Source organism: Pleurodeles waltl, chromosome 3_2, assembly GCF_031143425.1.
Source record: "Pleurodeles waltl isolate 20211129_DDA chromosome 3_2, aPleWal1.hap1.20221129, whole genome shotgun sequence".
In the NCBI taxonomy this organism is placed as follows: Eukaryota; Metazoa; Chordata; class Amphibia; order Caudata; family Salamandridae; genus Pleurodeles; species Pleurodeles waltl.
Window position 1 is genome coordinate 175,258,849 of NC_090441.1, and position 16,715 is coordinate 175,275,563.

The following is a 16,715-nucleotide window of genomic DNA, read 5'->3' on the forward strand; positions in this document are numbered from 1 at the left end:
AAAAAAGTTGTAGGCGCAAGTACCTCCCAGGGGGTCAATATAGTTACAAAAAGGCTTTAACTATATCTCACTGTGCAATCAAGAAAACACAGTCTGATTTTTTTTTTTTTTTTCACAGCTCAGATCGATTCTTCCTGTCATAAACCTGGTGAAATATTTTAAATCGTATGAAAATTAATCCATCCTAGCACACTACAACAGCCAAATACACCCTCTCCCAAGCCTTGTTCCCAACTCTCGAATTTCTTCGACACTAACGTTAAAGCTTTCTTTTATTCCATGGGTCCTACAATACTTGTCACTCTAGACATCAGTGTTCCTAAGAACTCCCAGTGGGTGGAACTCCTGCTGTATTGCCATGTATGGTAGGAATTTGCTCCCATTTCATTGAAGGGATCTACTTATGCTCGTAGAGTCTGTAAATCAGGTTCCCCTGATGACCCTTGCCCCGCTAAGCCCCTCATATTCAAGTGTCCAGCTGTGTGGCAATAACTCCCCCATTAAATCAGATACTAAACCTGTCCATTAGGTTGGCCACAGTTCCCAGCAGATGAAAACAGGCCAAACGCATCCCTTTACTGAAAAATACCTTTGGCAGACAAATCCAGTCAGGCTAATTTCCGTCCAATTTCCCTGTTGCCAGCCTTCGCCAAGATATTTCAGAAATGCCTGTCTTAAGCAGAACAAGTTACTCCACCCTTCTCAGTCTATCACCCTGGCTTCAGCGCCAACATAACATTGCTGAAGGTAGCTGATACAATTAAGCTAGTGGTGGACTGAGGGAATCAGGTGGCACTGATTCTCCTCAGTCTTTCTGTGGCTTTTGACACAGTATCACACACCACACTTCTTCATTGTCTGGGTGCCATAGGCGTCTGTGGTTCCGCACTGTCTTGGTTCCGCTGTTTTCTAGCAGATACATCCCAATCTGTTTGGATGTCTCCTTTTGCCTCAGAACCTAAACCCTTGGGTTGTGGGGTTCTGCAGGAGTCCGTGTTGAGCCCCACATTATTCAGTGTATATATGACCCCATTGGCAACCTTGATTGAATCATATGGAGTACAAATTGTATCTTATGCTGATGATGCACATGATACACAATTGCTCCGCACCATGGATAAAACACCCCAAATCCACAGAGCAATTCCAAGGCATTCCAATGGAGGTGCAATACCTGCCTCCAGTGTAACACAAGCAAAACAGAAATTCTGCTCCTTGGAATTCCACCACCTAGTTGGGATAATGTCCTCAGAACGATTGGCATCCCGCTGCCTCCTGCACCAACCACCGTGGCTCACCATTTGGGGGTGAAATTGGCTGGCGTGATTGGCTCCTGTTTTGGACTTTTAAAACTGTAAAAAAAGTTCCTTTACCTTCTCCCCTTTTCGCAGCAAAAAACAGTAATCCAGGCCCTGTTCACTTCATGACTGGACTATACAAACTTGCTATACTGGGGCTTACCAGCCTATCTCTTGAAGAGACTACAGGTGGTCCAGAATGCCGCTGCTAGGCTTCTGCTGTGACTTTCCAAAAGAAACCATATACAACCTCATCTGAAAGAACTACACTGGTTGCCTATCGAGGACTGTGTAAGTTTCAATGGCCTGGTTCTGACACACAGGGCTTTCTACTGCACAGGCCCTCAGTATCTGTCCCACAGACTTATCCCCTAACACCTTTCTAGATCACTTCGATCCTTCAATTCCCTGTTGGTGATGAATCCTCAATTCAGAAGTAAAAAGTGGGGTGATAGTTTCTTCTCTTACCTGGCTGCAAAGGAGCGGAATGCTTGCCCGCCACAGCTACTTGCCATAGAGGATATCCAGGCCTTTAAACATTTCCTCAAATCCTGGCTCTTTGGATCTGCTTTCTAGAATCACGCATTAGCTGGGGTTCGGATTTATTATCAGCGCCAGGACACTCACTGAGTAGCTGTTGCGCTCAGCAAATCCCCCTAATAATGATAATTATAATAATTATAAAGAATTCACTGACTATTCTGGGTGTTGTAGAGTGGCTAACATGACTATAATTGATGGGCTTTGTTAATCTTATCCCCATATTTGATGCTGAATTTGGATAAAAAATCCTTGCCCAGGTCTTTGCAAATATGTTTAAGCCTTTGATTGAGAAACTGGTTATTCTAGACTGTGCAGGTTTGTGCTTGGCAGCCCAATATTGCACAATCTGCTGACTCAATTTGCTCTAACACATGAGCTCAGACTGGAATTGGAACAACGTAGGTATTTCTCAATACAGAAAAAGATTTCACTAGAAGTACCTTTTTTAATGGCTGTCCTTCACAGGTTTGGCTCGGGCAACTACCAGACTGGTCTTTTAAAGCCACTCAAGTCTCTATCCTGACCCCATAATCAGAATCCCTGTTAAAGACGGTCTGCATGAACTCTTTTCAGCTGACATGGGCTACTGTCAGAGATGGCCCATATCCTCTTTGCTCTCTTCTTTTAGAATTGAACCACTGGTTTAGTGACAGAGGGAGTATGGTGTTCACTGGGTGTTGCTTTTACCACTGGGACACTACTTGTTTTGCTTTATGCTGACAATGTCCTTTTATTTGTTAATCATCCTGAGATTAATTTCTTGCCTATTATTTGGGAAATCATTGTATTGGGATACTTCTCTCCTGGAGGGTTTTACTGTGGAAAGTCTTAAATATTTAAACTCATTTTGGATACAAAACGTGAGCCTGACCTGGAATATCCTTTGCATTGGCGCGTAGATTTGCCGCTCTGTTTGGGAATCCATATACTCCGTGATCAGGGTATTGTAAGAAGCCAGATAAGTATGGGTGAGTGATTGAAAGCCTGGTCTCCCAAGTGGAGCAATAGGGCACACACCAGCTGTCTATAGCTGGTTTAGTGGCTGTCATTAAAATGTTTGTGCTGCATACATTTCTGTGTTTGTTTACTAACAATTCCATCCCATTAAATCAGGCCTTTACGAAGCTGGCCCAAAATGAGGTACACTATGCAAAGAGTCAAGGCAAACCCCAGAGTTATCACAGAGGCACAAATGACAACCCAAATGCTCTCTTTTGTGGTAGTGTGGGCGAGCAGTTAGGCATATCCAACGGTAGTGCTAAGCATGTATTCCGCACCCACAGGCAGTAAGCAAGACACACACTCAATAAAGAAATCTGACACCAATTTATAAAAATAACACATACGTTTATATATATATTGATACCAAGATCATTGGAATCTGGTGAGTACTTTTCGAGTTATGAATTTTTACAGTTTTCAAAAGCTGACACTGCAGTTTTTCGAGCAGTAATGTTATCTCATGGGCGAATAACATATACTGCATATGGGTACTTAGCAGCGACTTACAGGACCCATCTTCTGGAGTTAAGGTAAGTATGGGGCAAGGTCCAAGGCAGCACCAACAGGTCACTTTGGGAGGCACTGGGGCGTTTGGGTGCAGCAGAATTATTTATCCTTGGGTTCCCTAATGTTATCCTATGGGAAGGGAACAGACACTGGATACAGGTATTTAGCGACTACTTACAGGACTGTTCTTCTGGACTTGAGGTGAGTATGGGGCAAGGTCCAAGGCCACAACAACAGTTCACCTCAGATGCTCTGAGATTTCTGGGTGCAGAGGTGTGTTTTGGCGTTGAGTGTCCCATTCACTTCAATAGAGACTGGTCTGGTTGGAAAGAGGCTGCAAGCAGGGCTGGGCGGCCAGTCTGGGGGAACTCACAGGGGAGCTCAACCCTTGAGATCCTCAGGCACGTAGGGACACCGTTGGCCCACTTCTCTTAGGGCTGTAGGGCTTGAGTGCAGTGGTGTCTTTTGGTGTTGGCATCTGGTGCAGGGGATACTCGCTGTTGGAGGTGGCCTGCAGAAAGAGGCCACAGTGGGTGAACCCAAGGTGGGCTTCATCTCTGGAGGGCCTGGGAAACACGTTGACACCGTTGGAACACTTCAGCTTGGGTGCAGTGGTGATGTCCGGCTTCAGGTTTTAGCTGTCCCGGGTCCTCACAGTTCTTCTTTGGTTGCCTGCAGATGCAGGGAAGCAGCTTCTCTGCTCCAAGGGAGGTTCTTGGTGATTTGCGAAGCACTGGCAGCTCTCCCGGTTTCTTGGAGGCTACAGCGGTAGAACAGGTCAGTTGCTCTGTAAGGGTTGGCCGCAGCAGGCAGGCTGGCAGGGTTGGTGCCAAGTCAGTCATGTCCTCAGTTTTTGGCTCGCCTGTGTTCTTTGTCCCTCGCCCCCAATCTTTTGTGTCCAGCGAAGAACTGTCTTCCTGGTATCAGGGGTCCCCCACGTTTTCAATTTAGGGGGGTAAGGGAAGTGAAGGGTATTAGCCAATGGGCTACTGACCCTGAGGGTCACTACACCAACTAGATGACCACTTCCTTTGGGGAGTAGGCATTACCTTGTCCCAGAGTTCCTAATTCCACCACACACAAGATGACTAAATTCCTAGAGCTGTGTTAATTTCAGGCTGGTCACCCTAGGGGTGTGTTCAGCCTTGAAATGCAACACACCTCCTGCATAGGTAATTTTACCACCTGTCTGGGTGCCAGATGGGCCCTGGGGCAGGGGGATCAGCATCTTTCTCTGAGGAAGGACAAGATCTGTATACCAAAGGGGGTGGGCCTTGGAATGCAAATCTGCAGATCATCCTGTTGGGAAGGGTGGTAACACCCCTGCCAGAGCAGGCTTTGTTTCTGACCTCAAGAGAGCAAAGGTTCTCACCACTAGGGGGTCAGAATCTCATCTGATGGTGGCAGGCTGGCTAGAACTAGTCAGTGAGCCCACCAGTAATTGGTGGGTTTTCAGGGGGCACATATAAGGAGCCCATGGGTGCATCTATTAATAAATCCATCACTGGAATCAGTGAGGGTTTATTAGTACGAAATGTTTGATACCAAACACCCCTAGTTTCAGTGAAGCCATCATTTAGCTGGCGAACTCGTATTGACCAGTGTCCAGCACATGTATTTAAAATGGCTTCCCTGCACACTTACTATGTCTAAGAATCAACAAAGACATGGCAGGGGCATATCTGCTCTTGCAGATATGTCTACACATGTAATATAATGGACCCTGCCCTAGGACTGTGAGGCCTGTTATAGGGGTGACTTACAAATATTACATATTACCAATGGCACACGAGGTTGGTGCTGAGTCCCTTAGAGTGGGTCACGTTATGCTGCAGCATTTAGGGGCCCTCTTTAGTACCTATGCCCTAGGTACCAGAGGTACCATTTACTAGGGACTTAAAAAGGTGCTAAAGGATCTGGCCACCTGGGGATCAAGTGTCCAGGTGTTGTTTTGTGGAAGGAACACCGGCTCTGGGGACCTAGTTAGCAGGAACCCAATGCACTTCACTCAAAGTTGCATCAACAACCAGGCAAAAATTGAGGGTAGAGGTACTACAACCAGAGCCCAGCTTTCTGCAAGGCCCTTTTTCTTAAATTACATTTTGCAGCAGGGCTGAGCAGGCCAAAGATGTCTGTGAGATCTTGGACCGCTCGCTCTGTCTCCTGTTTATTCGGCAGATACCATTTACTAGGGACTTACAAAGGTGGTAAAGGATCTGGCCACCTGGGGATCAAGAGACCAGGTGTGTTGTTTTGGGGCAGGAACTCCAGCATTGGAGACCTGGTTAGCAGGAACCCAATGCACTTCAGTCAAAGTTGCATCAAAAACCAGGCAAAAAATGGGGGGAGGGGTACTGCGACCATAACCCAGCTTTCTACAAGGCCCTTTTTTAAGAATTACATTCTGCAGCAGGGCTGAACAGGCCAAAGATGTCTGTGAGATCTTGGACCTCCCGCTCTGTCTCCCGTTTATTAGACAGATGCTAGGCACTGGCGTTCTGAGACCCTCCATAGTAGATGAACCATGCTATCTGAACTTTCCCTGGAGAGCAGCTTTTTTCCCCTGACACTTGTCTTCATGCCAGTGAGCACAGTCCGTGGCACAGGAGAGTCTAGGGCTGGTGAAGGCGACGCGAGGCATGTCATCCCTCCCCTCTCCCATACTTCCCCACTGCACCTTTCCCTCCATAGTGAGGCAGTGTTGCTGGTTGGGTAAAGTGGTTGGAGGGAGTCCTGCAGTGATCTGATGAATGCCATATCTTCAGTGTTCATTACACACCCGGGAGAGGGCTAAAGGAAGAAGGGACTGAGCCAATGGAGGATATGGTACCTACCGGTCCTTTTGGCTCTCTAGCGGTCCCCTGGGTGGGCCCACTCAGCACTATAACACCAGTCCAAATAGTCCTTGTCAATTGGGTTGACGCCTGCCTTATAGTGACCCTGTTGAATGAGTGAATAGGCTGTACAGCAGACCTTCATCATGGATGCAAAGAAAAATGCCTTAAACTTGGGCTTCCAAAGGTGGAAGCCTTGATGAAGTGGAAGCGTCGTCAGATGAGGCAGGCACCCACATTGACATGTCGGAGAAGCTTAACACAATTGAACCAGTGGCCTAAATGTGTTGAAAAAAACTAGAAGGTATGTGTGACCAAGTGTTGGTACTGGAATGGGCAACAAAGAAGACAGGATAGTGAGTGCTCCCTGGAGACCTCGATGGAAGCGTCAGCAGAGGTGAAAGATCTACCTCCTGATAAACAGTGCACCACAGAAGCAATGCTGAAATATAAATGTGAGGTTTGAGATGTTTGATGTGCTAAGGGGGGGGGGGGACTGTCACAATGCGAGGTAGTGGATCCCATCAGAGATTCTTGCTCTGTACCTGCATGGTTAAAGAGTGTGCTTTGCAATCAGTTACAAATGCAGGAGGACAATGCCCCAGGAATCTTGAAGATTTACTTCCTACCCTTGAAGTGCCAGGAGACGGCACTTGCAGTGGTGAGGCACTGTGGTGAGGACAGTACAGTCACAGGACTGAAAAGATTGGATCCAGTGGGCACTGCCAGAACCTTGGCAAAAAATAGAGCTTTGATGTAGGCCTGAAAAACTAGTGATGTTGGGTCCTGCAGCCTTGGTGGGCTTACTGATCAGATTACAAGCAGAACTCAGTGCAAAGCAGTATGTGTTTGGGCAGGCGGACACGATGTGGAGGGGTTGCTTATGGACTCTAGATGGCGTGGAAGTAGTGATGCTTATGAGGTGGTTGACATAGTGTTCTTTGTGATATGGGGCTGGTGCTGAGTCTGGGGTGGGATTAGGGGAAAGGCGAGTAATGGGAAGAGCTAGGGAAGACTGGTCCTAGATACTCACATTTTTTCCTCTGTGCAGACTGGTCACTTTGCTTCCCCCAGAGCCACCTGCCCCCTCCGTGCTCCTTAAGAACAGAAGCATTTTAATTCTGAAGGCATTGAACCCAGAGGAAAGTTTATTTGTTATCCATTACAACAGTGTTCTTGCTTGATGGGTTTGTGCTGGTGGTCTAAGATGTTACTAAAGTAGTAATTAAAGCTTCATACTGGACAATTGTATTCATGGATTCTGTGTGAGATTTTACTACGCTGTACCTAAAATCGAAAAATAAATTGCAGCAGTTTGCTTTTGAACTAGCAACAGGGTACTAGAATATTCTGGGAGCAGGGTACTCAAATATTCTGGATCTCATAAATAGGTAAATGTTTGTTTCGCATAATGAAGCCATATTTTCAGGGGCGACACAATCCTTCATAATAAGCCTGGAGAAAGCTGTTTCAGGTGAATTTTAAATCTTGAGCCAGAGCAGTAAAGTGGGAATTTTATGCCATCCTCCATGTTGCTCATCCCTCGTTCTTTATGGCAGATCTGAGTTGCGGTGCTCTTTGGGACAGAAAGGAGCTTGCTTAAAAATACTGTCTTCACTCTTCTGTATTTTGTCTGAAATTATATGTCCCCAAACTCTCGCTCCATAAGTCGTCATAAGTCATATTTTACTTATGACCATAAGTCTGCTTGCCATTTGCAGTTCTTGCACAGAGAACCGCTTATAAAAGAATAGGTTCTGGGCACTTTCCGACCTGTAGCATATCTTTTCCCCTGTTTTCCTGATATATTTCTAAATAATTTCTATAAAGTAAAAACAGGAATGGAGCCAAAATACAGCCTTACCTTACTCAGAATGTTTGGGGAATGAACACTCCCCTCCTGGTCCAGGGCATATTATTCAAACATCTCAGTAAGTCTACTAGTGCAACTTCGACAACCATCCTCTCCAGCATGAACCACAGCTTTGCACAATTTACTGTGTCAAAGGCACAGGAGAGCTCTATAAAAGCCATGTGCAGTGAGCCTCTCCCGGCTTTGACATATTTTCCCATCAGCAGCGATAAGTTCAAAGACTGTTCCCCTGTGCCCAGGCTGGGGTGAGAGCCATATTGTACATCAGTTAAAATATTATTTTGTTCTGCAAAGTCCTCGAGTCTAGATAAGAGAACGTGGCCCAGAATTTTCATAATTGAATCGACCAATGAGATTGGTCGATAACAACTAAGCAGGTTCCTGTTGCTCCTTTTAAAAATCTGGACTATTATTGCCTCATGCCATGAGCCAGACAGTTCGTCCCTAATCAATGCTTTAATTACTTTTGTAGCAAATGGGTCCTGGAAGGTTACGTTGTTTAAAAACATCCATCTGACCACCATGGGGCACCTGGGCTTTGCCCAAGCCACTCTTGTTAATACCATTCATTACTTCAGCAATTTTAATGGAATCACTTAGCTTTTAGGCCTTTTCCTTAGTAATTATGGATTGGGCATTCTTTTCATCTAAGAGTTCAGCTGCTTTGTCTAGGTCTGGAACTTTTTCAAAGCGCGCTACCCTAGAATCATCCGTAATATTTTATTCAACCTCCGCATAAATGTCTTTTCAGAAAAAAGGGCATTTTATAACTTCACAGAACTTTTTGCAGTCCCTCGAGTTGGTTGCTAATTTTAGATCATTCAAGGCAGATCTTCTGTTTTCTTGTTTCCTGTGTGCTAGAGCTGCCTTGCATACCGATCTAGCTTTTTTTATAGCCACTGTGTCTCAGCAACCACTTTAAGGGCCTCTATGTCCTGCCTATGTGAATATGAACAAGATATATTAAGTGATCTATGTAAAGATGGGATTCCCACTCTTTTTTTGCTATAATCTGACATACATTTGCAGATATCTGTATAACCATCTAAAAAACTCACTGGATTTGCTTCTAACATAAGGCATGTCATGATCTCCTCCATGTTTTAATTAGATCTTCAAAAATGTTGGCTGCCGTATAGCAAAATCAAAATAAACGTGTTTTCGGTCCACGGGGGACCTGGCCTGGCAGTCGGGCTGTACTGTTCCCATGGGGATCAGGGTCCAGACTGATTTGCATATGGCTGGATCTAAACAGGTGTGGCATGGTGAGCAAAAGAACCATAGATTTAATCCAGATCTGTGACTGGGGGTGAGAATTTGAAAAGTTTCAGCACTCTGTCCATCATCATCATTAAAATCCAATGCCTATACAATAATAGTGTCAACCTTGCTTTTGGCATAGATGTCTGATATCACATCATTCAAACAATCTATTATGTCAGTGGCCCACCAATAAAAAGTATTAAAATAAAAATGTATAAGTCTTATATCTGAAAAACTAGGCTGGGATATATATGAAGAATATGATACCAGGCTGAATTACAGAGCACATCAACCTTAAAAGAGGTAACCCTCACTGACGATACAATCATCAAAGCCCCCTCCCCCTAGTCTACTGGGGAAGAAATGGCTGGATTACAGAAGGTTTGAAAAACATCTAAGAAAAAATCCTCCTGCGTCCCTGTTTTTTGGTAACAAATTAAAAAATAGGGCCATATGTACGAACACTTTTTCCCATAGACACAGAATGGGTAAACACCTTTGCTACATCTGGCCCATATTTCTTTATCAACCACCTCCAGTTTTCGTTCGATAATTTGGGACGTAGACCAACTATGTTCCAAGAAATAATTTTTAAACTACCCTTAAAGGTGGGCTCCATTGGGTCCTTTAAAAGTGGGCTCCACTGGGTCCTTTAAAAGTGTAGTTAGATTTAATTGCATGTAAACAAGCAAACTTCAAGTAATTTAGACATTACTTACCATTATAAAGGAACTTTGCCTTCATTGCTCTGTTTGGTGACAAAACTCCTCAGTAACTAGCAATATCCTTAAAACATTCAATGGTGGGTACTTTTGTTCATATATAAAAGTGTATAATTTAGCTCGTGTATAACATTCTTATCATTAGCAAATACACTATAACTAGTTCTTCAATCAGTTGACAGTTTAACATATTATTCCCACTCTTTGAAGACAGTTCAGTTCTGGAGGTTTTTAGACTCTCGAGAGTAAAGATGTGTAATTAATGTTTTTTGTTTTACTCAAAGGTGTGTGCAGTTGCTGCTAAACAACCAAGACTGAGGAGCAGCACTGAACTTGGTGTTTAATGATTCCCATCTCAGAAAATGCCACTCTCCGATTTTGTTGTGGCCTTGAAGGACAATCCCTACTTTGGGGCCGGCTTTGGTCTGGTCGGAGTTGGCACAGCCTTGGCTCTAGCCCGCAAGGGGGCTCAGTTTGGAATGATTGCTTTCCGTAGAATGTACATGATCACCCTGGAGGTGCCCAGCCGGGACAAGAGCTACCAGTGGCTTCTGAGCTGGATTTCCCACTACGCCAAGCGCACCCAGCATCTCAGTGTTGAGACTTCATACCTGCAGCATGAGAGTGGCCGCATCTCTACTAAGTTCGATTTCATCCCTAGTCCCGGAAACCATTTCATCTGGTAAGACACAATATTTTCATTTTAGGGAGCTGCAGAATTGGTCTCTCCTGCTGCTAATCAACTTAGACCGAGCTAGAGGCTGTCGGGCAATGATCCATATAGAGGGCTTTACAAATGAGAAATATTGTTATTAATCTGTTAATGATGAAAGTGCCTTTAGGAAACCCAAATGTCAAGCCATCATTTCATGTGTTTGGTAGCAATTAGCGGGAGTAGATCAAATGGCAATATTATCTGAGATACATATCGAGGTGACGTTCCATACCATAGTTACGCACATAGATGGGATGAAAAAATGGTGAAATTTATCCTGAGTCAAGTTGTGGGCCAATTCTAGGCTAACAAACATCATATGCATGAGCTCTTTTCTTTAAGTTGAAGATCAGGAATACACTTGTATTCTTAATTCCTACAAGTGATGAAAGTGGTTGAGAGAGAGCCAGCACACAACTGGTATAAAAGTTAACAAGAATACTCAGTACTATGATTGTGTACTTAATTAGTCGTAGTGAAAGATGTTTAGCTATAACAGGCAGCTGTCAAGAATCAGATTGCGCTATATTCAGCCTAGTGTGTTGAATCCTCTGGAAATAGCATTTCTTGAATCTTTTTTGCCTCTACCTTTGGAATTGGGTTCTTGAGAAGTAAGAAGCTGCACTCAAATCAGAAGATAACTAAAGTTTATTCTTGCAAGAAGTGAGTGCCTCATCCACCAATAGCTTGAGGCAGGAACAACTCAAACATAACCCCGGAAGCATTAATCTTCCAGGTAGAATGCAATGACACACATAGACTCCTATGGATGACAATATTCCACAACTCTAAAGCCCACTGTCCCACAGTATCCTTCAATTTATGGCGATTGCTGTCTAAAAAGTCCTTCAGGATCTAGTAGCTTCGCTTTTTACGTTTAAGGCTCCATCCTAGAACTATATAAATTGACAGCTGTTATTTTAGTGATCAGTTTGCTCTTTAAAACACCATAATTCATGACTCGGACTGTGGTTTTAGTGAGGGCGTTTAGTGGGCTAGATGTCTCCGACCCAGTAGGAATTAAAAACTCCCACTAAAATCGGACCCTCCCGAGCCCTATATTCATGTTTTTAACTTTAAGCTGAAAACACTGATATAATAAATGTAAAAAAAATAAGATAATTCTTGTCAACGATTTTAGTTCGTTTATTGTACGTTTTAATTAATGTGACATTCTTTAAGAGTGTTAGCTATTTCCAGTATGTTGTGTTTCTACATTTTGTTTGTGTAGCATATTACTCTTCTATGATGCATACTTTGTAAGCAGGCACCGCCAGGTGTTTGAGGGGCCAGGTTTGAAATCTCTTGCGCTGAGGTTGAAGGCACTTCAACTTTCTCTGGAAGAGCGCCCGCTCCGCAGTGGGGGGGCGCGTCCCGTTAGGACACGGGGCCTCCAAGGCCCTGGGCACTCCCCACCCCCCACCCTTTTCTCCTTCTGCCGGGGGTGCTGGAGTTCGGCCGGATGTCCGCCCTGACGCCTCGTGAGGCGTTGGGGCGGAAGTCCATCCTGCAGGGGGCATGTCGTGCGGCCGACGTTCGCCGTGCGCCGGTTCCGGCCGCCGCATACCGGTCGGGGGCTATTTAAGGGCCCCCCCAAGAAGGCTAGACCTTCTTTTCCGAGGTGCGGCGGCGGGACCTGGCGTGCGGCCCGCGAGGTGCGGCGGCGGGACCTGGCGTGCGGCCCGCGATTGGATTTCCCTGTTGGTGTGCGGTCGAGGAAGCACGCAGGCGGCCCCGTTTTGTGGACTGGATCGGAGTGTACTTCTGTCGTGCCTGGTGTTCCAGTTTGGACCAGGTGAGTCTCCGCGGGCGCGCTGTTGTGTAGGGGTGTAGCAGTAGCTCCTGCGATAGCGCGGTCCTTGGCTATACGGGGGATAAGGGAATCAAAAGCCGAATTTTCCCAACAGACTGCTTTCCACGGCGAGCGCCGCGCGGGGCGGGTCGACGAGGGGTTAAGGGTCGCATTCCTCGGGTAAATGCTCCGGCAACTATATTGTTAGCTTCACACGACGGGTAGCGTAGCTATTGAGTCCTAATCAAGGCGCGTTTTTTGCTGTTTGGGATTGTTCTCGGCAGGAGCGCGGTGGCGTGGGGGTAGGGTGTGTCTTCCCCGTAGAGTCTTTAGCTCGTGGCCAAGTCTAGTGCCTTTGGCGCAGGAAGCAACCCTGGACAGGGGTCCGAATCCAGCCACCGCCATTAAAGTATAAGCGTTTTGCGGGGCAGGTCGTCGGAGGCTGTCGGGGGCACTTTGTGAGGTCCTTTGTAGTTATTAAATTCCCATTTGTGAAGTCAGTCCCAGTGGCGCAATTAGTGCGTGTTGCTTATACAGCAATATCTGCACTGAGCCAGGCCGTGATTGGGAGCTCGTACCTCATATGGAGTAATTGTATTAATTTTTAACTGATAACCTGCACAATTTTAACACGGTATAATAGTGGAGGACACACATGCCCGAGGCGCTTGTAAATTTGAGATTTTTTGGAAAAGGTTGCCTTGGTAATTCTGTGTGTTTGCCTGTATTGTAACATGTCCAGTAACGAGTGGGACAGGTTACAAGAATTTTAATTCACTAAACTTTCAGCGGTGCTATGTGCAGCGTATCGATCTACAGTGCAATTTCAGGGTAGTACTCTTGAATGCTATGTCAATCAAGCATAAGACTTCAGGGCCATGTTCCGGGGCAGTCTCCGATCTGTTTGGTCTCCCACATCTAATGCTTCCATTAGGGGCCCCGAACACGCGCCTAGGCGGGGCGCGCTCCCTGGCTTGCGAGGCGGGGCTCCAGCTGCCCTAGCAGCCTTTTGGAAGTACGGTGTTTGGTTTGGAGCGCTGTGGTTTGGGGCGCTAAAGCTCCTGCCGCCTATGAGGAAATCCTGAGGTGAAAATCTCGCTCCTTGAGTATATTCTATTTGATATAGCCTCTTTACTGTCATAGTGGTTTTAATCATGGCGATCTGTTAACTGCTGCGCGTAATGGATGCTGCCAGGGATACCTCACAGCAGTCTGGTGGCTCAGCCATACTGGGCTGGGAGGGTGTTATGACGGTCATTAAGACAGGTACCGGTGACTACGGGTACTTGGTGATCATAGGGGGGCATGTGTGGTAATTTTATGGCTACCAACCCAAAAGAGGGCACCTTTACTGTTCTAGTTCGCCTTATGGTGCTTGGTCTTAAGTGCGGAATTAGTCATGGTCAATGGAAATTGTTGTAGCAAACATGTGGACAGACACCCAACTAGGTGGTATGCCTGTGCGGTGTTGTTCGCTAGTACGCAGCACGGTATGGTTGGGAGCTACGGAATGCTGGGGGTAAAAATTTAGCAGCAATTTTAGGCATATGGCCTATGTTATTTATGCGAAACAATAGCTTTTGCTACCGGAGTAACCCCCCCCCAAAAAAAAAAACACAATAGCTGATACTCTCACCATAGGCAAGTGGCGGGAAGGGCGGTCTTTCCCTAGGGAAGATTTTCACTTTATTGGGTTTAGTTGCACGTTAAGGAGCTATAGCTCAGTGGCAAGGTCTAGGGCCTCTGGGGCGGCAGGGGTTTAGTAAACTGGTGAACGATGTGTGCATGGGCAATCTAAGTTCACCCAGACTACGCTTCCTTCTTAGTTAAGAAGGCATTTCTTCCCTTCTTTTGGCTGGTTAATGAACAGTCACATCCTTTCATAGGTAACAACAAAATAAATAGTGCTATGAACTATCATCAAGTGCAATTACTTTTCGCGTAAGTACATTGGGTCTACAGTTTCTTTTGAACTCAGTACTCTCCTTTGAGGTAGTTCGATCTCAGGTTAGAATCATTTCTTAACCGACACACATACTGTATGAATCCTTGGTGATGGGTCGACATATATACTTTAACAGCATCCCTGTTCCCGAGTGTAGATTTAGCACCTTCGTTATCAGGGGTTCACCTTCTCGGCGATACAGACGAGACGCCTCGCTGTTTCTTAGGGAGGGACGAAAGTCCCCAGGCTGGAGGTGCTTTGTGCACAAGGGTGCGAAGGGGTAAAGAATTTCCTCATGGGAAGCAGTGGTGTGTCCTGGGTTTTTTATTACACAGTCTCATCAGTTGTTTAAAAACTCTGTTAGTGACCAATACTTCCAGGAGCAGCAGGTTGGTGATACTGGTCGTGCTAATTGCTGGTCATTTTGATTCTAATGTGGATATTTGCAGGTGGAAATTCAATGAGGAGTGTAGGAAGAGGGAACAAATAAAGTGTTCAGTTGCTAAAGTCATGTAGGTCATGTTAGCACTGGTAAGGAACCATGCAGGCTCCAGGCGGGGTGCAGCAAGTGAGCACAGGGGTACACTGAATCCAACGTATTTAAGAATGAAAAATAATAATAATAATAATAAATAAATAAATACAAATATATATATATATATATATATATATATCTATAGAACCGTCATATTCATAGGCAGGAATGCTCGGAAAAAACAATATTTCACGGGTTCTCAGGTAATGGGGAACTATTGTCTGGGCGCTTATGTAACAGGAGAAGTAGTTAATAGGTATTTGTGCCAGTAGTTATAGTACTGTTCCTTTCGGCTCATCGCTTCTCATAATTTGCAGAAGTGTGTGAGAAGTACCATCAGGTGGATGGAATGGTACAACTGAATTAGGCATTACCAATTAATAAGCATTGAATTCAATCAAGGGGTAGGTCTTCCTTGTTAGCAAACTCTAATTCGGAGAGCATGTAGGGGGCTGGGCTTTGTCGCATGCAAGCATTAATACATAGCAATAATGTATATCCCCGATTCCTGCTTTAAACTAGGGGCAGGGACGAGGTCAGCGGTTAGGCCTCACAAAAAGGCAATGTCGGCACCAAATACTCTCTTGGAACAGGAACAATTTTCCTCAGCAATAATTTGAGGGGGCATTACATATAGGTAACTTAATGTGCCAAGTTAACATGGCTCACCGCTGGATTTGCATAGAACATGATGCTACCCTGCGTCTGTCGGTGTTCTCCAACCTTTAAAGCCTGGGCAGTGGAAAAAGAACCCCAGTCATATATAGAATCTCTAAGGGGGCTCCTGGGGCTGGGATAGCTTGACCAGCTAGGGCTTGCATTATTACCTGTAGGCACAGCCGGGGCGCGTGCACTACCAACACTTAAGGAAGGTCTGGCAAGAAATAGGGTGGGAAGGCTCCGTAGCCCCCTGATGGTGCCATAATGTCTGCATCTTGGAGCTTCTGTGGACCTTTGGTTGCATCGCGGGGTGAAATGCTGAAACACAAACATATTTCATTGCCTTAGTGGCTCGAATTGAGGGGGATGGGGGCTCCTGCCCCGGGCCACCCTATCTCTCACATATGGCGGGTGAGATACCTAATCATTTTGGAGCCCATCCGTTCATCCTTTTGAGGTCAGAACAATGAATACCAATTTTACAGTAACCAAGCTACTGTGAGTCCGTAAATGAATTAGGCAATTCAAAGAGGTATCCGTATGTTACCTATTTAGTTCCTTGCCCTTGGGTTCATAGGTATGTGTGGCAAATACATATCTATTAGTTCCGTGAATTGGCACTGTTTCTTCATGGTGGTGTTGGCAGTGGGGCACCGATGTGCGCCAGCATGACTGCACTCACATCTCAGGGGTCATTGCACGGTTTACACGAGCCCCTCCTTTCTTGAGCCTTGGGGCTCCTTTCCCTGCCCAATGCAAGCCTAGCGGGGGGCATAGCAAATCCTCACTGAGTCAATTGCAGGTTGTCTCTCTCTCCCTCATCTTATCGGGCCGTCTCTCTCTCGCCCTGTCCCTGGAACCCCCGTGGTCCCCTCCCTAGGAGGCCTGTTCCGGCCAGAACCCTATGATGCTTCAGCAACATTCTACTGAGACCACGGCAAGCAGCTGCTCATTTGACTTAAAGGCATCCTGTTGGTGGGCAGTTGTAATTTATAAGGCAGCAACCCCCATTTCCTGTTGGAGAGG

The 16,715-nt window shown here is 45.7% G+C and overlaps 1 protein-coding gene across 2 annotated transcripts in view; it reads left to right on the top strand.

Moving 5' to 3' along the window:
- The window catches only part of BCS1L (BCS1 homolog, ubiquinol-cytochrome c reductase complex chaperone), a 66,071-nt gene that overhangs the window by 12,447 nt on the left and 36,909 nt on the right, over positions 1-16,715 (top strand). For both annotated transcript variants that reach the window (XM_069227111.1, XM_069227110.1), the window contains exon 2: positions 10,327-10,724. In XM_069227111.1, coding sequence (XP_069083212.1) covers positions 10,405-10,724 — 320 coding nt within the window. In that variant the 5' untranslated portion in view covers positions 10,327-10,404. The remainder of the gene's footprint in view (positions 1-10,326; positions 10,725-16,715) is intronic.